This window comes from Stegodyphus dumicola, chromosome 2 (genome assembly GCF_044657685.1).
Source record: "Stegodyphus dumicola isolate Sdum_Otavi_A_Nest chromosome 2, ASM4465768v1".
Classification (NCBI taxonomy): domain Eukaryota; kingdom Metazoa; phylum Arthropoda; class Arachnida; order Araneae; family Eresidae; genus Stegodyphus; species Stegodyphus dumicola.
In genome coordinates, this window is record NC_140769.1 from 271460420 (window position 1) to 271474348 (window position 13929).

The following is a 13929-nucleotide window of genomic DNA, read 5'->3' on the forward strand; positions in this document are numbered from 1 at the left end:
CAGAAATCGATCAAAATAAAAATAGAAATTTTCCGGAAAATCTTGTTTGGAGACCATTTGGCGCCCCTGTACGAGCGGCGCCCGGGGCATCATGCACCCCCTTGCCCCCCTCTCGCTACGCCACTGCCTCCGAGTCATAATAGTCATAATACAGGGAAGACCCAATCCTCCTAGTCCCATGACCATATGATTATGAAAGGTCGACCCCTTCAAGACCAAAAAAAGGAAAGAAGAGAGATAAAGAAGCTAATTATCTAAAAATAATTGGAGATTAATTAACGAACTAAAAATAAGGAAGAGACATACAAACAACGAAGCACAACACCAACATTCAAAATCCAAAAACAATGAAAAACCCCACGAGCAAACAGAATGGCTGAAACTCTCAAGAAATATTCATTCACATGAATTTTCGGAACAGGTACAGGCGGTCCAAAGCCATCGAGGAATTCCCAATTTAAATAACCTGCAGAAGGTCAAACCGAATTCCCTAGAGTATTACTTTAATAGCATATTATTTGTATAATCATAATTCTATTTAAAATATTAATTTATTTTAAAAATTTACTTTAATAGTCCTACTACTATCTGAATTCAAATGTATTAATTATCCTTAATAATCATAGAAAAAAAGCTCCAGGACTGCCAATAACCGAAACTGGAAAAATTTAAGATTGCCATGTATCATATTAAAACCCTAGTAATTACTCCATTAAGAACAGAATATAAGAAAAATTTTAAAACTTTAAAATTTCAGAACATTTTAAAATCAAAAACTACAATTAAAAAATATAAAAATTCCATAAAATTTAAAATTTAAAAATCAAAATCCTAAAACTCAAAACCACTAATTTCGATAATTTAAGTCTGGTAATCCATCAGGATTCTCAACATTTGCAAGGCCATATCTATGTAACAATCAACTGCATCTCTTCGAAATACCGCATGTACAAAACATCCACAATGCATTAAATAAAACACCACACAGAAAAATTTCAAAATTTTCGTAGTAAACCTATAAATACTCATAACTGAAAATATAATACATATAATCAAAAGATAAATATACACAATACTAAACAAATATTCCAAATTCAATATTAGAATTGATCAAATCCATTGCACATTTAGAATATGTTTTTACGATTTTCAAGTTCCATGACTTATCTCCCAAACATTTCTTTCTCAAATTTTCCAATAAGGAAGATTCAAGAAGTGATCTGCGTTACCAACTTGATGGCAATGACCACACAAGTCTGAATTTTGTAAATTAAATCTCGAGAGGTACGCGGGAAATCTTCCATGCCCAGTTAAAAACTGGTTTAAATCAATATTACTAATTGGTCGCATACCATTTTGAATTTTAATAGACTTCAAAAGACCCACGCACCTCTCTGATTCATTCCATCTAGTAGTATTCCAAATATCATTATAAAAATTGTTCATGTTTCTAATTGCATAACTTCTCAAACTAGAAATTTCTGTTTATATTCACAATCATCATTAGTGGTCGCCTCTTTAGCCAGCACGTCGGCCCTTTCATTTCCAAAAAAGCCAACATGTGCTTTTATCCAGTGTAAATGAATGCACATATTCTGCATCAAAAATTTCAATAGACATTTAATATCAAATATAATAAATTAGTAGGACGGGCTGAGGTCAAGGATTGAAGCAAAGACATACAATCAGTATATATATGAATAGAATTAACACAAGTCAAAATTTTCTTAACCCATTGAAGGGCTTTAAGTAAAGCACAGCATTCCGATTGAAATACAGAATTATAATTATTAAGCTTATATTTTTTATTTTCAATTTCAGTTCCATAATGATAAATCACAAATGCTGCACCCAATTTATCATCTTGCCTGGACCCGTCAGCATAAATATCCAATTCTCCGACTATTGGGAGTTTACAATCAAATTCAAAAACACATAAATCAGAAGGATGTACCAAAATATTATTAATTCTTTCAAACATATGCCTTGTAATCAAAATATCTTTATACAATTTAAAATCAAGTCTACCAGTTCTGAACAAAAATTTTTCAAAATATAATTTATATAAAATTGGAAGAGGCGGCGTGCCGGATAGAAAGCAGAGCACTTCAGTTGAGACAGTACGGAAACATCTTGTAATCATTAAGCACCAGCTCCTCTGTATCGCATCGAGTCTGTTCCTCAACCTGACCAAATCCCCGGCTCTGGATCCCCAGGCACCAATTCCATAGAAAACTCTAGGGATAATTACATTATTCAAAATATCTGTAAGAATGCATGATTTGTTACAAAGTGTCTCACTAGAAAAAGATCTCCTGTAAAACATTAACATATCATCTGAGAGCCGATGAATTTAGATCTGCGAAGGTCAACTTGCAATCAATCTTGACTCCCAAATATTTAATAACATCAACAAACTTTATTCTTTTTCCTTGATATCTAAATTGTGGAGCTCTCACTTTGATCCCAGCCCGCGGGAAAATGATTGCAAAAATTTTTCTAAGTTGAATTCAAGACCCTCGCCGATTCTCCAGTTTTCCAGTTTTAACCTAACATTCTCAAATGATTTCTCGAGTTTTTCCAATGATGCACCATACATCAGAACAGCAAGATCATCTGCATATGCAATAAAGTTAGCATAACTGTAGAATTCCAAAATAAGAAATTTGTTTAATATGATATTCCAGAGCAGGGGAGCACTGCAGGAGACCTGCGGACAACCAATGAAAATCTCTAGTTCTATCTCTGCAGTCTCATCCTTAAAAGCATTAAACAAGATTTTGCGATTGTTAAAATAACTCCTATAACATTGAATCAAATTCCTTGGAAATTTAAGGTTAATCATAGTTTGTAAAATAGAGTTCCAGCACACTGAATCGAATGCAGACGAAACATCCAAGGACAGCAGCACTACGTGATGCGAACTCTTATTGCTTCTAATAAAGGCAATAGTATCATATAATGCATCATATGTAGAACAGCCAGTTGTGAAACCATACTGTCGCCGACTGAGTATCATTCTACTATTCAAGTAAAACTTCAATCTCTCAACCAAGATTCTTTCATACACTTTTCCAAAAACACTCAAAAGTACAATTGGTCTATATCTGTCATTCTGCTTTGGAATTAAAACAACTCGACCGATTTTCCAATTTCTTGGAAACACATAAAATTTAAAACAGTAATTAAAAAGCAATATAAAAATATCCAGATATGTAAAAATTAGAATCTGAACAAATATAGAATTAAAACAGTCCGGGCCCGGAGCGCTTCGACGCCTTATTTGTTCAACTGCACTTCTGATCTCTGCCTCTGTAATTACAGCGTCATCCAATGGCAATCAAAAAGTCTATCCTCATCTAATGAAATATCCTCAGGTGCTCCCAATTTGAGTGATTGCAAAAGCTTCTGTCTATTGAGTTCAATCAAATTGTCAGCGTGTTGAGGATTATACAGAGCAACAGCACGTCTCACTTTTTCAGAGGCAATTCGATAAAAACCATTATAATAATAAAGATTATTAAGAAAAAATTTCTTCTTAGTTTCAAATTTTGTCTTCCAAATTAGACGTTTATAAGTTGCCAATTCTTTTTTATATGCAGTTTTCCTTTCATTACGTATATTGTCCTTAAATTCAAAATTTGCAAACTTTTCCTCAAAGCACGTATCCGGCGTCGCATACAAGTAAGTTGTGGAGTCCACCACGAAATCTGCTTACTTCCCTTTTGTTTTGTTCGTAACTTCTTTTTAACATCGATAGACAGATCCTCAAAAATTTTTCAATACAATTTTCAATTGTATCAGAGTCCTCACACTTCAATAAACTAATTTAAATTTCTGCATTATCGGAGCAATTTTATAACAATACCTTGTAATCCGGTGGACATCTCTTGTTAAAACAATCTTAGGAGCACAATGAATATTTTTCATCATAATTCAACTGCAAATAACGATGATCACTAAGACTCTCATCCATCAGAACTTGCAGAGCTCCAGAATTGATAGACAAACCTGGTGAGGTCATAACAAGATCAGTCTATACCTCACCGATGGTAGATTTGAAAGTTGCAGGAAAACTCAAATCATTTAGTAAAATTATATTATTAGAGACGATAAAGTCAAATACCAATCGCCTTCTTGCATCAATATCTCCTGCGCCCCAGCTTGGATGTTTAGAGTTAAAATCACCGGTAACAATGAATTTATTATAATTTTTCATGACCGGGTATTTGTTTTTACCACCACAAATTTCGAAACAAGGCAAACAAATGCCGCCCACCGTGTCGTTATAACGACCAAGGAAACGAGAAGGGCCGTTGCTTGAAGTTGTGAACGACAGCGGCTGGAATTTTGCACGCCTTTTTCTCATCGAAAAGAATTCGGGCTTAAGTTTCTTGTCGTTCTTGTTTTTTGATGTTTCTGTCGTTCCACCACATTTTCACGAACAAAAGCGTCTTACCAAGTTACAACTTTATGTAGCAAATGGAACTCCTATTCAAACTTTTGGTGAACGCCTGATATCTGTTGATTTAGGATTGCACCACAACTTCCAATGGCCATTCACTATTGCTACTGTTTCAAGTTCTATTATTGGCGCAGATTTTTTTCAAAAATTTTCTTTGCTTGCCGATCTTAAAAATCACCGTTTGAGAAGATTCCACAACCAACTTAACTTATCCGGGAGTAATTCGCAATAGTCAAGATTTGAGCATTAAACTGATTTCGGGTAACTCCCCCATGGCATCAACTTCTCAGAGAATTCCCTACAAACACGCGCCCAGTTATGGGTATTTCCGAACCCAAGCAGGATGTATTACATTATATTGAAACTACCGGACCTCCGATTGCCGCTAAACGAAGACGCTTAACTCTGGACAACCTTAAAGCCGCCAAAGAGGAACATCAATACATGATGGAACAGGGAATTTGCCGTCCTTCAAAAAGTTCTAGGGTCAGTCCGCTCCATCTAGTTCGGAAACGAAATGGTAACTGGCGCCCGTGTGGCAATTATCGCCGGTTAAATGCAGCTACAATTGCTGATCGTTACCCAATCCCTCACATTCAAGGCTGTATGCAAGTTTTCGAGTGAAAAGCTATTTTTACAGCCATTAATCTTGAGCAGGTGTATCACAAAGTGCCCTTTAAGCCAGCTGATATTCCAAAAACTGCGGTTATTACGCCTTTTGGACTATTTGAGTTTCCGGTCATGACTTCGGCTTATGCAATGCTGCTCAAACATTCCAACGCTTCGTGAAGCAGGTGCTAAACGGCCTCGACTTTTGTGTACCTTATTTTGATGACGTCTTAATCGCGTCCTCTTCAGAGCAAGAATACCTTTCACGTTTGAGAACAGTTTTTGGACGTTTTCAAAGGTACGGTGTCAATCTTAATCCTTCCAAATGCGTTTTTGGCCAGTCAAGAGTATCCTTTCTTGGTCATGAAATTTCCTCTGATGGGATTCGACCCCTTCCAGATAGAGTCACCGCTATCCGCGATATGCCCGAACCATCTACAGTGAAGGACTTACGACTTAAGAAGATTTCTTGCTATGCTCAATTTTTATCGACGTTTCTTACCTCATGCAGCAACCATACAAGCACCTCTAAATTCCTTTTTGGTTGGAATCAAGAAAAACGATAAACGTGTTATAACCTGGACCGCAGAATCTCGCGAAGCGTTAAAAAAATGCAAAAATGATTTAATTTCGGCAACAAATTTGCAGTATCCTTCCGCATCTAAACCATTATCACTATATGTTTATAAGGTGAGGGACTCCCGCTTTCCTAGCATGCTTTCGTGGTGTAGTGGTTCTACACGCTAGGCCTGTACTCCAGAGGTCCGCGGTTCGATTCCCGGCGAAGGCGATTGCTATTTTTTCAATCTCTCTTGCTTCCAAATATCCTAATATCTCTACAGTGGAGCCCAAAATAAAAGGGGTGTTGAATGAGGATTCTCCACACCCAGGATTTGGCGATTGCGGCTCCTAAAAACCCCAGTCGCCCTTTAAATAGGGGAGTTTATAAGGTATTTCTCCCGCTTTCCTAGCGTGCCTTCATGATGTAGTGGTTCTGCACGCTGGGCCAGTACTCCAGAGGTCTGCGTTTCGATTCCCGGCGAAGGCGTTGCATATTTTTCATCTCTTCTGCTTCCAAAAAATAACCTAATATCTCTACACGTTGACGCATCAACGACAGGTATAGGAGCAGTTTTAAAAAAAAAAAGATCAAGAATTATGGAAACCACTTTCATATTTTTCTAAAAAACTCTCACTAGCACAAACCAGATACAGCACTTACGATCGCGAATTATTAGGAATTTATGAAGCTGTCAAATATTATCGGCATATGCTATAGGGACGCGTTTTCATGATCTTCACAGATCACAAACCCTTAATCTATACTTTTCAGCAGCGTTCGGATAAAGCTTCTCCTCGTCAAATGAGACACCTAGACTTCATAGGGCAATTTTCAACAGATATCCGTTATATTGCGGGTTTGCAGAATATTGTAGCAGACATCTTGTCTCGTATTGAAGAACTAGCCGTTCCTTCGCCAATAAACTTTGCTGCCCTTGCGGATGAACAACACCGGGATTCAGAACTACAAACCCTCTTGAAAGCAAATCTTCCACCAATCTCAACTTGCAGCCTATGCAGCTGTCACCTGGAAAATCACTTTATTGTGATGTTCAGGATTCAAGATGTCGACCTTATGTTCCCTCCGTGTTTCGCCATGCCATTTTTAGTCAGTTACATCGTCTGTCACATCCTGGCATCAAGGCTTCAAGGAAACTGATATAGCAAAGTTTCGTATGGAATAGCACGCAAAAGGACATAGCCAACTGGACACCATCATGCTTGGAGTGCCAAAGATCTAAAATTATTAGACACACCACCAGCCAACTTAAAAATTTTAATTTGTCCTTATCTCGCTTCAATCACGTGCACCTCGACTTGGTCGGGCTCTTATATTTATTAATAATAATATAATACATGAATAAAATTAATTATTATGTATACATTTTTCTTACCTTGAAAATTTAGAAGCAAATTTATCATTTACTTCATCAAAGTCGATCCTTTCAAATTTTTCTCTTTCCACACTTAAAAATGCTAGATGACTTAGGGGATCTTGTCCCACCGTTGATTGTAAATATGTGAAAATTTATTTTAATTTGCTGAACGAACGTTCATAGTAAGTAGTATTTAAAGTGCGACTCTTAGGTTTGGAAAAACATATTCTCTATAGATCTGCAGTGGAGTTTTAGGTTCTATTTCTTTTCTACTACGGAGTAACGTCATGCAGTTACATTCACTGCTCAAAACAATTAGGGTGTATTGTGGGTTCGGTATGAAATAACCATATAATCGATAACATTTTTGAACAAAAGAAAATGGAAGAGATTATAAAGGAAAATTATAACGTTTACAAAGTTGGGAATATGCAAATTTAGTCTGTGACGTCGAAAACTATGCGTTTTAGATAAGGAGTAAGGAACGACGTGCAGTATTCCTTTTTGTAATAGAAGATTAAAAACAATTCACATGCGTTGAATGCTTCGTAGCAGTGAATATACGACGTCTCAGCAAGATGACTTAGTTGAATCAGTAGCCAGGAAGGCCATCAGACGTTTACAGGAGAGTCAAACGCAATCCATTGTAGCGGAAGCGTTACAAATCTCAAAAAATGTCATTTCCAGATTATGGAATCGGAATTTGGAAACTGGATATATTTGAGAAATTCGGGACAAGGTCGTGTTATCGTTTAAAAATAAAAAGCGAGAGATATACGTGCATTTCGTTTAAATATATATCTCTACTTTGGAGAAATAAAGAAGTCAGAAAGAACGTTTTGGTTGATGTACTGCAAGCATTTTATTACACAAATCAAGAAAATAAATAATTAATTATATTACAATAGTTATTAATTTTAAATATATTTTCCAGAAAGCGATCAAAATAAAAGCTGAAATTTTCCGGAAAATCTTGTTTGGAGACCATTTGGCGCCCCTGTACGAGCGGCGCCCGGGGCATCATGCACCCCCTTGCCCCCCTCTCGCTACGCCACTGACGTTTTCAGAGTTTTTAATTAATATCTCAGCTGATTAAAGTCGTACGAAGATGAAAATGGTATCGATGGATTCCGATGAATTTTTGGAATCGGAGGATATGCGTCTCGAAATTCATCTAACCGCCGTTCCATAGATATTTGTCAAAATATAAATTGGCGCGTAGCCAAATCCCTTTAATAGGGAAAAACCCAACAAAGTAAGTGAAAAATGTAGGGGAAAGGTAGTTTTTAATTAATATCTCGGCTAATTAAAGTCCTACGAAGACATTTTATAGATTATTTTTGATTCTAATATATCAAAAATATTTCTTGAAAATTTCATGATGAGCGGTTAAATAATTAAGGCGTGAAAGCATAACAAACTCACTTTCGCATTAATAATATTAGTAAGGATTTCATAAATTAAAAAAATTGTTGGTTAAAAGGCTCAACGATTTCAAAACGAAATTCTAAAAATATGCTGTTTTTGAGTATTTTCAGCCCAAATGCTTTTGAAAAGTGTGTATGTGTAAACGAGAAAAACGCTCCTTTGGGCCTAATGCAAAACCTGAAAGCTTTCAGATTTTTTTTAAATATAATGTTTCTTTTCTTTTTACTTCCTCGTACGAAGTAAAAAGGAAGTATTGCAATCGCGAAAAGCTTCAGGCAGCATATTTCAACGAAAATATCCACTTTGACCGCATTCGAATGCAATTTAACGATGTTTTTGCGTGATATCTGTACGTAAGGACAGAATAAAAGACTCTTTTCTTCCAAAAAAACTATAAAACTGTTTTAAAATTAACTCCGAAGAGAATTTTTCGTGGCGTCTGTACAAATGTATGTATGTACGAATGTACATACGTACGTACGTACGTATCTCGCATAACTCAAAAACGAGTAGCCTCAGAACGTTGAAATTTTGTATATAGGACTGCTTATAACATGTAGATGTGCACCTCGTATTTTGGTTGCAATCGGCCGCACCAAACGTTTATAAATATATCCACTCCGTTACCCGGCTCAGTGATTTCAGTTTCTTTACTCTTATATGTTTGTAAATTATACATTTTTTGTTTTAAAAAATGATTGAATTATGTTGTTTTTATCTTCCGGTTAAGGTTTTTATGCCTTTAGTAAATGTGTATGCGATATTTTTAGAATTATCAACAGTTTTAAAGTTGTTTAAGTGCCGCTAAGTCTCTTTCTTATGGCGGCCATTGATTGTTTACATTTGAAACATAAGACTAGTGGATTTGTTGCCAATCTAGAGAAACTTAACTTGGCAACAACAAAGATAACTCCTTCATTTATTATTGCCAATTAAATAATGCTTAATATTTCTGGAATTTTTTCGAGTAAATAAGTGTTTAAGATTTACTTCGTAATTTTTAATATAGATATTTTGAGTTTTTATGTATTTTTGCCTTCTCGCGAAGTGAGAACTGAATTAATTGAATGCGAAATACTCAATCGTCTGTAAAAAACTGTTCTTTTTTGTTTTGTTTGCTTAATTTTTTTATACATAGTTCTAGCTTTATTTATTAGTATTTGAATAGAACATGTGGCAACGATTAGATAATTCTTTAAATGATATACATTTTGTGCATTCTGAGTTATAATATGAACGAAATATAATACTGTTAAATGAACCTAGTGCCAGAGTGTCGCTATGTTAAACAAATAGAGTTAATTTTAAAGAATGCCTTTACTCTATTGTGGTTTATTGGCTGTCGGCGAAGTAGATTTAATTCAATCCAATAAGTTTAAAAGAAATGCAAGAAACAAATGCGTATAATTTAATATTCCGTACAAGGAAGTCATGTGGTGCACACATCAGATTTTTTTTTAAAAATAAAATTGAAACTTAAGAATAACATAATACACGTGGAAGTTTAGATTATTCATTTCTTTCAATGTTTCTGAAAGAATTTTTTTTCTCTGTTTTAGTGCTCCTAGCTCTGTGAAAGACGGACGTGTAAGTACTACTAAAGAAGCCAAGCACGGGCCCAAGAGTCCAAGTAAGCAACCTCTAATTTTTTGGTTGAAAATTTATTATATTCATTTAATTATTTTTAAAAGTACATCAAAGAACATTACGAAAATACGTATTTCAGTATACCACTTATAGGCTTTGACGAATCATTATTCAAATGTGGGCAGTGTAAATAAGGAAGAAATTGGCGTAATATTATATGTAAAGAAAGGGAATACAGAGTAGATAAGTTTCTGGTATGTTCTTCCTTGGTAGAGAAAGGAAAATGCTGCATACAAAACGCTTAAATATGTCTTTCATAATGTGCTAAGGTACCTTAAATATTTCAGTATTGATGCAATGAAGGAAACTCATATTGTTGCCAATCGATGAAGGAATTCGGTCGTTTGTTTTTGCTCATCTGATTAGCAGTCTGCTTTTGTCATAGTGAGATTTCTCAAATCATATTTTTCATTCATGTTGAATTTTTATTTCGGCAATGTCCATTGTTATTTCGGCAATGTCCTTGAGTATATGTCTGACACATAAGTTAAGAAAGTATGTTATAAATACTTGCAATCTATATAAATTAAAAATTTCGTCAAAGAAAGTTGTCGGTCGTATGCAAGAGCTTCTATAAATACCTCTTCAAATCTTAAAACAAATTGAATATTATTCTTATGTTATTTCTGAAACACAGATATCGTTAGAATGGAACTCCGTTTAAAAAAAATCCTCCTCTTTTTCAAATTTATTTCAATGAAACGATCTTATGATTATGCACGAAAATATATTGAAATGTATCTGAAAATTTAGTGACCTAAGAAAGGGGTTTTATAATTTGCGTAAATGTAGTTTCTATTTTTACAGAACAAATAGTATATACACTGAAGTGACAAAAGTCATGGGAAGCAATATGCAAATATACAGATGGCAGTAGTATCGCGTAGAAAATGTATAAATGCGAAGTGATTTGGCAGGGCTTTCATTTGTGTTCAAGTTTCATTTGTGCTTCAGTGTAGTATGTAACACTGATAGTGATTCAAATATTCTAGACCTCATTCTGGATAGCCCTCAAGTGTTTTGCCATAACCAACTAAACCAAACCTAGTAAAGATAACATTAGCTTTTACTTCCTTGTACGAAGGAAAGGAAGTATTGTAATCACGAAAAATTCCGGGTACCGTATTTCAACGAAAATATCTATTTTAACTGCTATCTAATGCAATTTAACTATGTTTTTGCATGACATCAATACTTAAGAACAGAATAAAGGACTCTTTTGCCCCAAACGAATAATAAAACCTATTTAAAATGGATTCAGAAGAAAATTTTTCGTGGCGTCTGTACGTACGCACGTATGTATCTCGCATAACGCAAAAACGAGTAGCCTCAGAGCGTTGAAATTTTGTACTGCTATAACATGCAGTTGTGCACCTCCCTGTTTGGTTGCAGTCGGCAGCGCCAAAGGTATATAAACATATCTATATGCCCACTCACTCGGCTCAATGAGCTCAGTTTTTTATTCTTAAGTATTGGTAAATTGTGCATTTTTTGCTTTAAAAAGGATTGAATTGTGCTGTTCTTATCTTCCGGTTAAGGTTTTTATGCCTTTAGTTGATCTGCATGCAATATGTGTAGAATTATCAACAATTTAAAAGTTGTTTAATTGCGGCTAAGCCTAATTTTTTTTACCACATTTGTTTAAATTTAAAACTTAGCAGAATATTGAATTATTTCATTTTGCACATTCAGTGTCTTTTTGCCGAGTGGGACCAAAACGAAACTTTGTTTTGTGAACCGAAAAATCTGCCTTCTTGTCTGCTGGCCGAATTGCTTGTTTTTGCTTAGAAACTGTAATTTTAATTGTAAAAATTGTTTTTTTTTTAAATTGTTTTTATAGTATTTGGTGTTTTATGTTTTTCTATATCTTTCAATTTTTAATGAAAACATTTTGAGTTTTTATGTATTTTTGCCTTGCCGCAGAGTGAGAAATGAATAAATTGAATGAGAAATATATGTCTAATGAAATTCAAGAAAATAAGTTTAAATGAAATGCAGGAAAAAAAACGTGTAATTTAATATTCCGTACAAGGAAGTTATATGTTGTACACATCAGCCTTTTTTTTTTTTTAATATAAACCATTTGTTTGCATAAATGCTTGCTTAAATGACTGTCCTGAGTAAGATAGTTTTATTTTCGTACACACATACATATGTATGTGTGTACTGAGTAAGATAGTTTTATTTCAGAAAAATGTGCCAAAATTCAGGTTTTGAAGTTCTCTCTTATGGTTTTTGATATGAATACTTTTTTAACACTGAATAACAAGTACTAAGAATTATCGTGCGAATTTAAGACTAATTTAAGTAACTGCCCGTATGTGTTAAAAAGTTTGTATAAATATTATTTTCTTCATGTTTAATGAAACGTTCGTCTTTATTGTTTGAAAATCCATCTGTCGATACAAATGTTTCACGCTTTGTGCTTGGAAGATCTACGTTATAACTGAGGCGAAAATGTTTTCCTCGAGTAAGTATTTTCTTTCAAGAAATTCAGTAGTTATCGCGATTATTACGATTTCATGTAAAATTGTCATAATTTGGTTCAGCTGGTTATGGCAAAACACACTAGGGATGTCTGCCTAAAAGAAGGATGCCTTCGGGGAGGACTTTCTAAGGAAAACTGATTCGTATACACGTTACGCATGGGGGAAACCTCGAAAATGCCCCATGGAGCCAGCCCGTTCGCCTGGAATTGAACCCAGGTTTTAATTACCTGTGTTCAGCGATTTTATCGTTTGTGGGCCAAACTTTTCATGTGAATTTAAAACTCAGTTACGCTACAGTTTGCAACAACCTTAGAGAAGGAAAGAAAATCAAGGAATTGAGTAAAGGATCAGTGAAAAAAATAACAATCGGTAAAAAAATTTCAAATAAAACTCCTTTAAACGAGGGCTAGTTAGGATTCACTGCATTTTCTGTATGTGTAGCTAATTTAATAGCAGAAACAAGCCGTAATAATAACACGCTATTTTGACTGTATAATTAAATGAATTTACAAAACTTATGTATGCTTTAAATCTCCTCATCAGGTCTGACTCACGATTATGTAATTAAGCGGGGAAAAGTAATTTTAATTAAAGGAACCAATAGTTTTAATTTTGTTATCTTATTTAATAGTTAATTATAATAGTTTGCTTGGAGAATTTCAGAATATAGATTTTAAAAATGTGCATAAATTCATGAATAATTATTAAATTATGCAAGTATGCTTGAACTTGTGAATAATATTTCCGAATTTCAGTAATTCTAAGTTCCAGTTTCTGTCATATTTGTTAATTTAGTTGAACATGGATTCATATAAATCAGCCACTAAAATATTTGCAAACAATGTATCAGTTTACTTTAGTGAAGAATATGTAAAAAATATAAAATAATATAATTGCGTAAGGAAAACTGTTTATTAATAATATGTAATATTTGATTGCGGTTGGTTTTATTTTACCCATAAATAGGTCAAAAATTTGAAAAACAAAATTCCTGGAGGGCTTGAAACATTTATCAAAAATAAACCAATTAATTATCTAGTATTGTCTTTAAAGAGCATAGGTTAATATAAGAGCAGTCAAACTCGGTTTCATCGATTTCCAATTTATTTTTATCGTCTGCAGAACAACAACAAGAAAAACAAAAATATTCATATATTACTGGTTTGCCTGAAGTTTGTTCCGAAATAGCTTTTCAGTTCTTGAGGTAACCTTGTATTTTAGTTTTTATTTTATTTATTTTTATTATTTTTTTTAACTGAAAATGAAAGTAAAATGTAGTACATAAAATAATCCATGAGAAATGTGAGCATTTGTGTCATATCGCAAATGCCTTGAGAGCACGTATTTATTAATA

At 34.2% G+C, this 13929-nt stretch overlaps 1 protein-coding gene across 6 annotated transcripts in view; it reads left to right on the forward strand.

Moving 5' to 3' along the window:
• The window catches only part of LOC118191559 (uncharacterized), a 369008-nt gene that overhangs the window by 166004 nt on the left and 189075 nt on the right, over positions 1 to 13929 (forward strand). For all 6 annotated transcript variants that reach the window (XM_035362356.2, XM_085812153.1, XM_085812149.1 and 3 more), the window contains exon 3: positions 9999 to 10069. In XM_035362356.2, coding sequence (XP_035218247.2) covers positions 9999 to 10069 — 71 coding nt within the window. The remainder of the gene's footprint in view (positions 1 to 9998; positions 10070 to 13929) is intronic.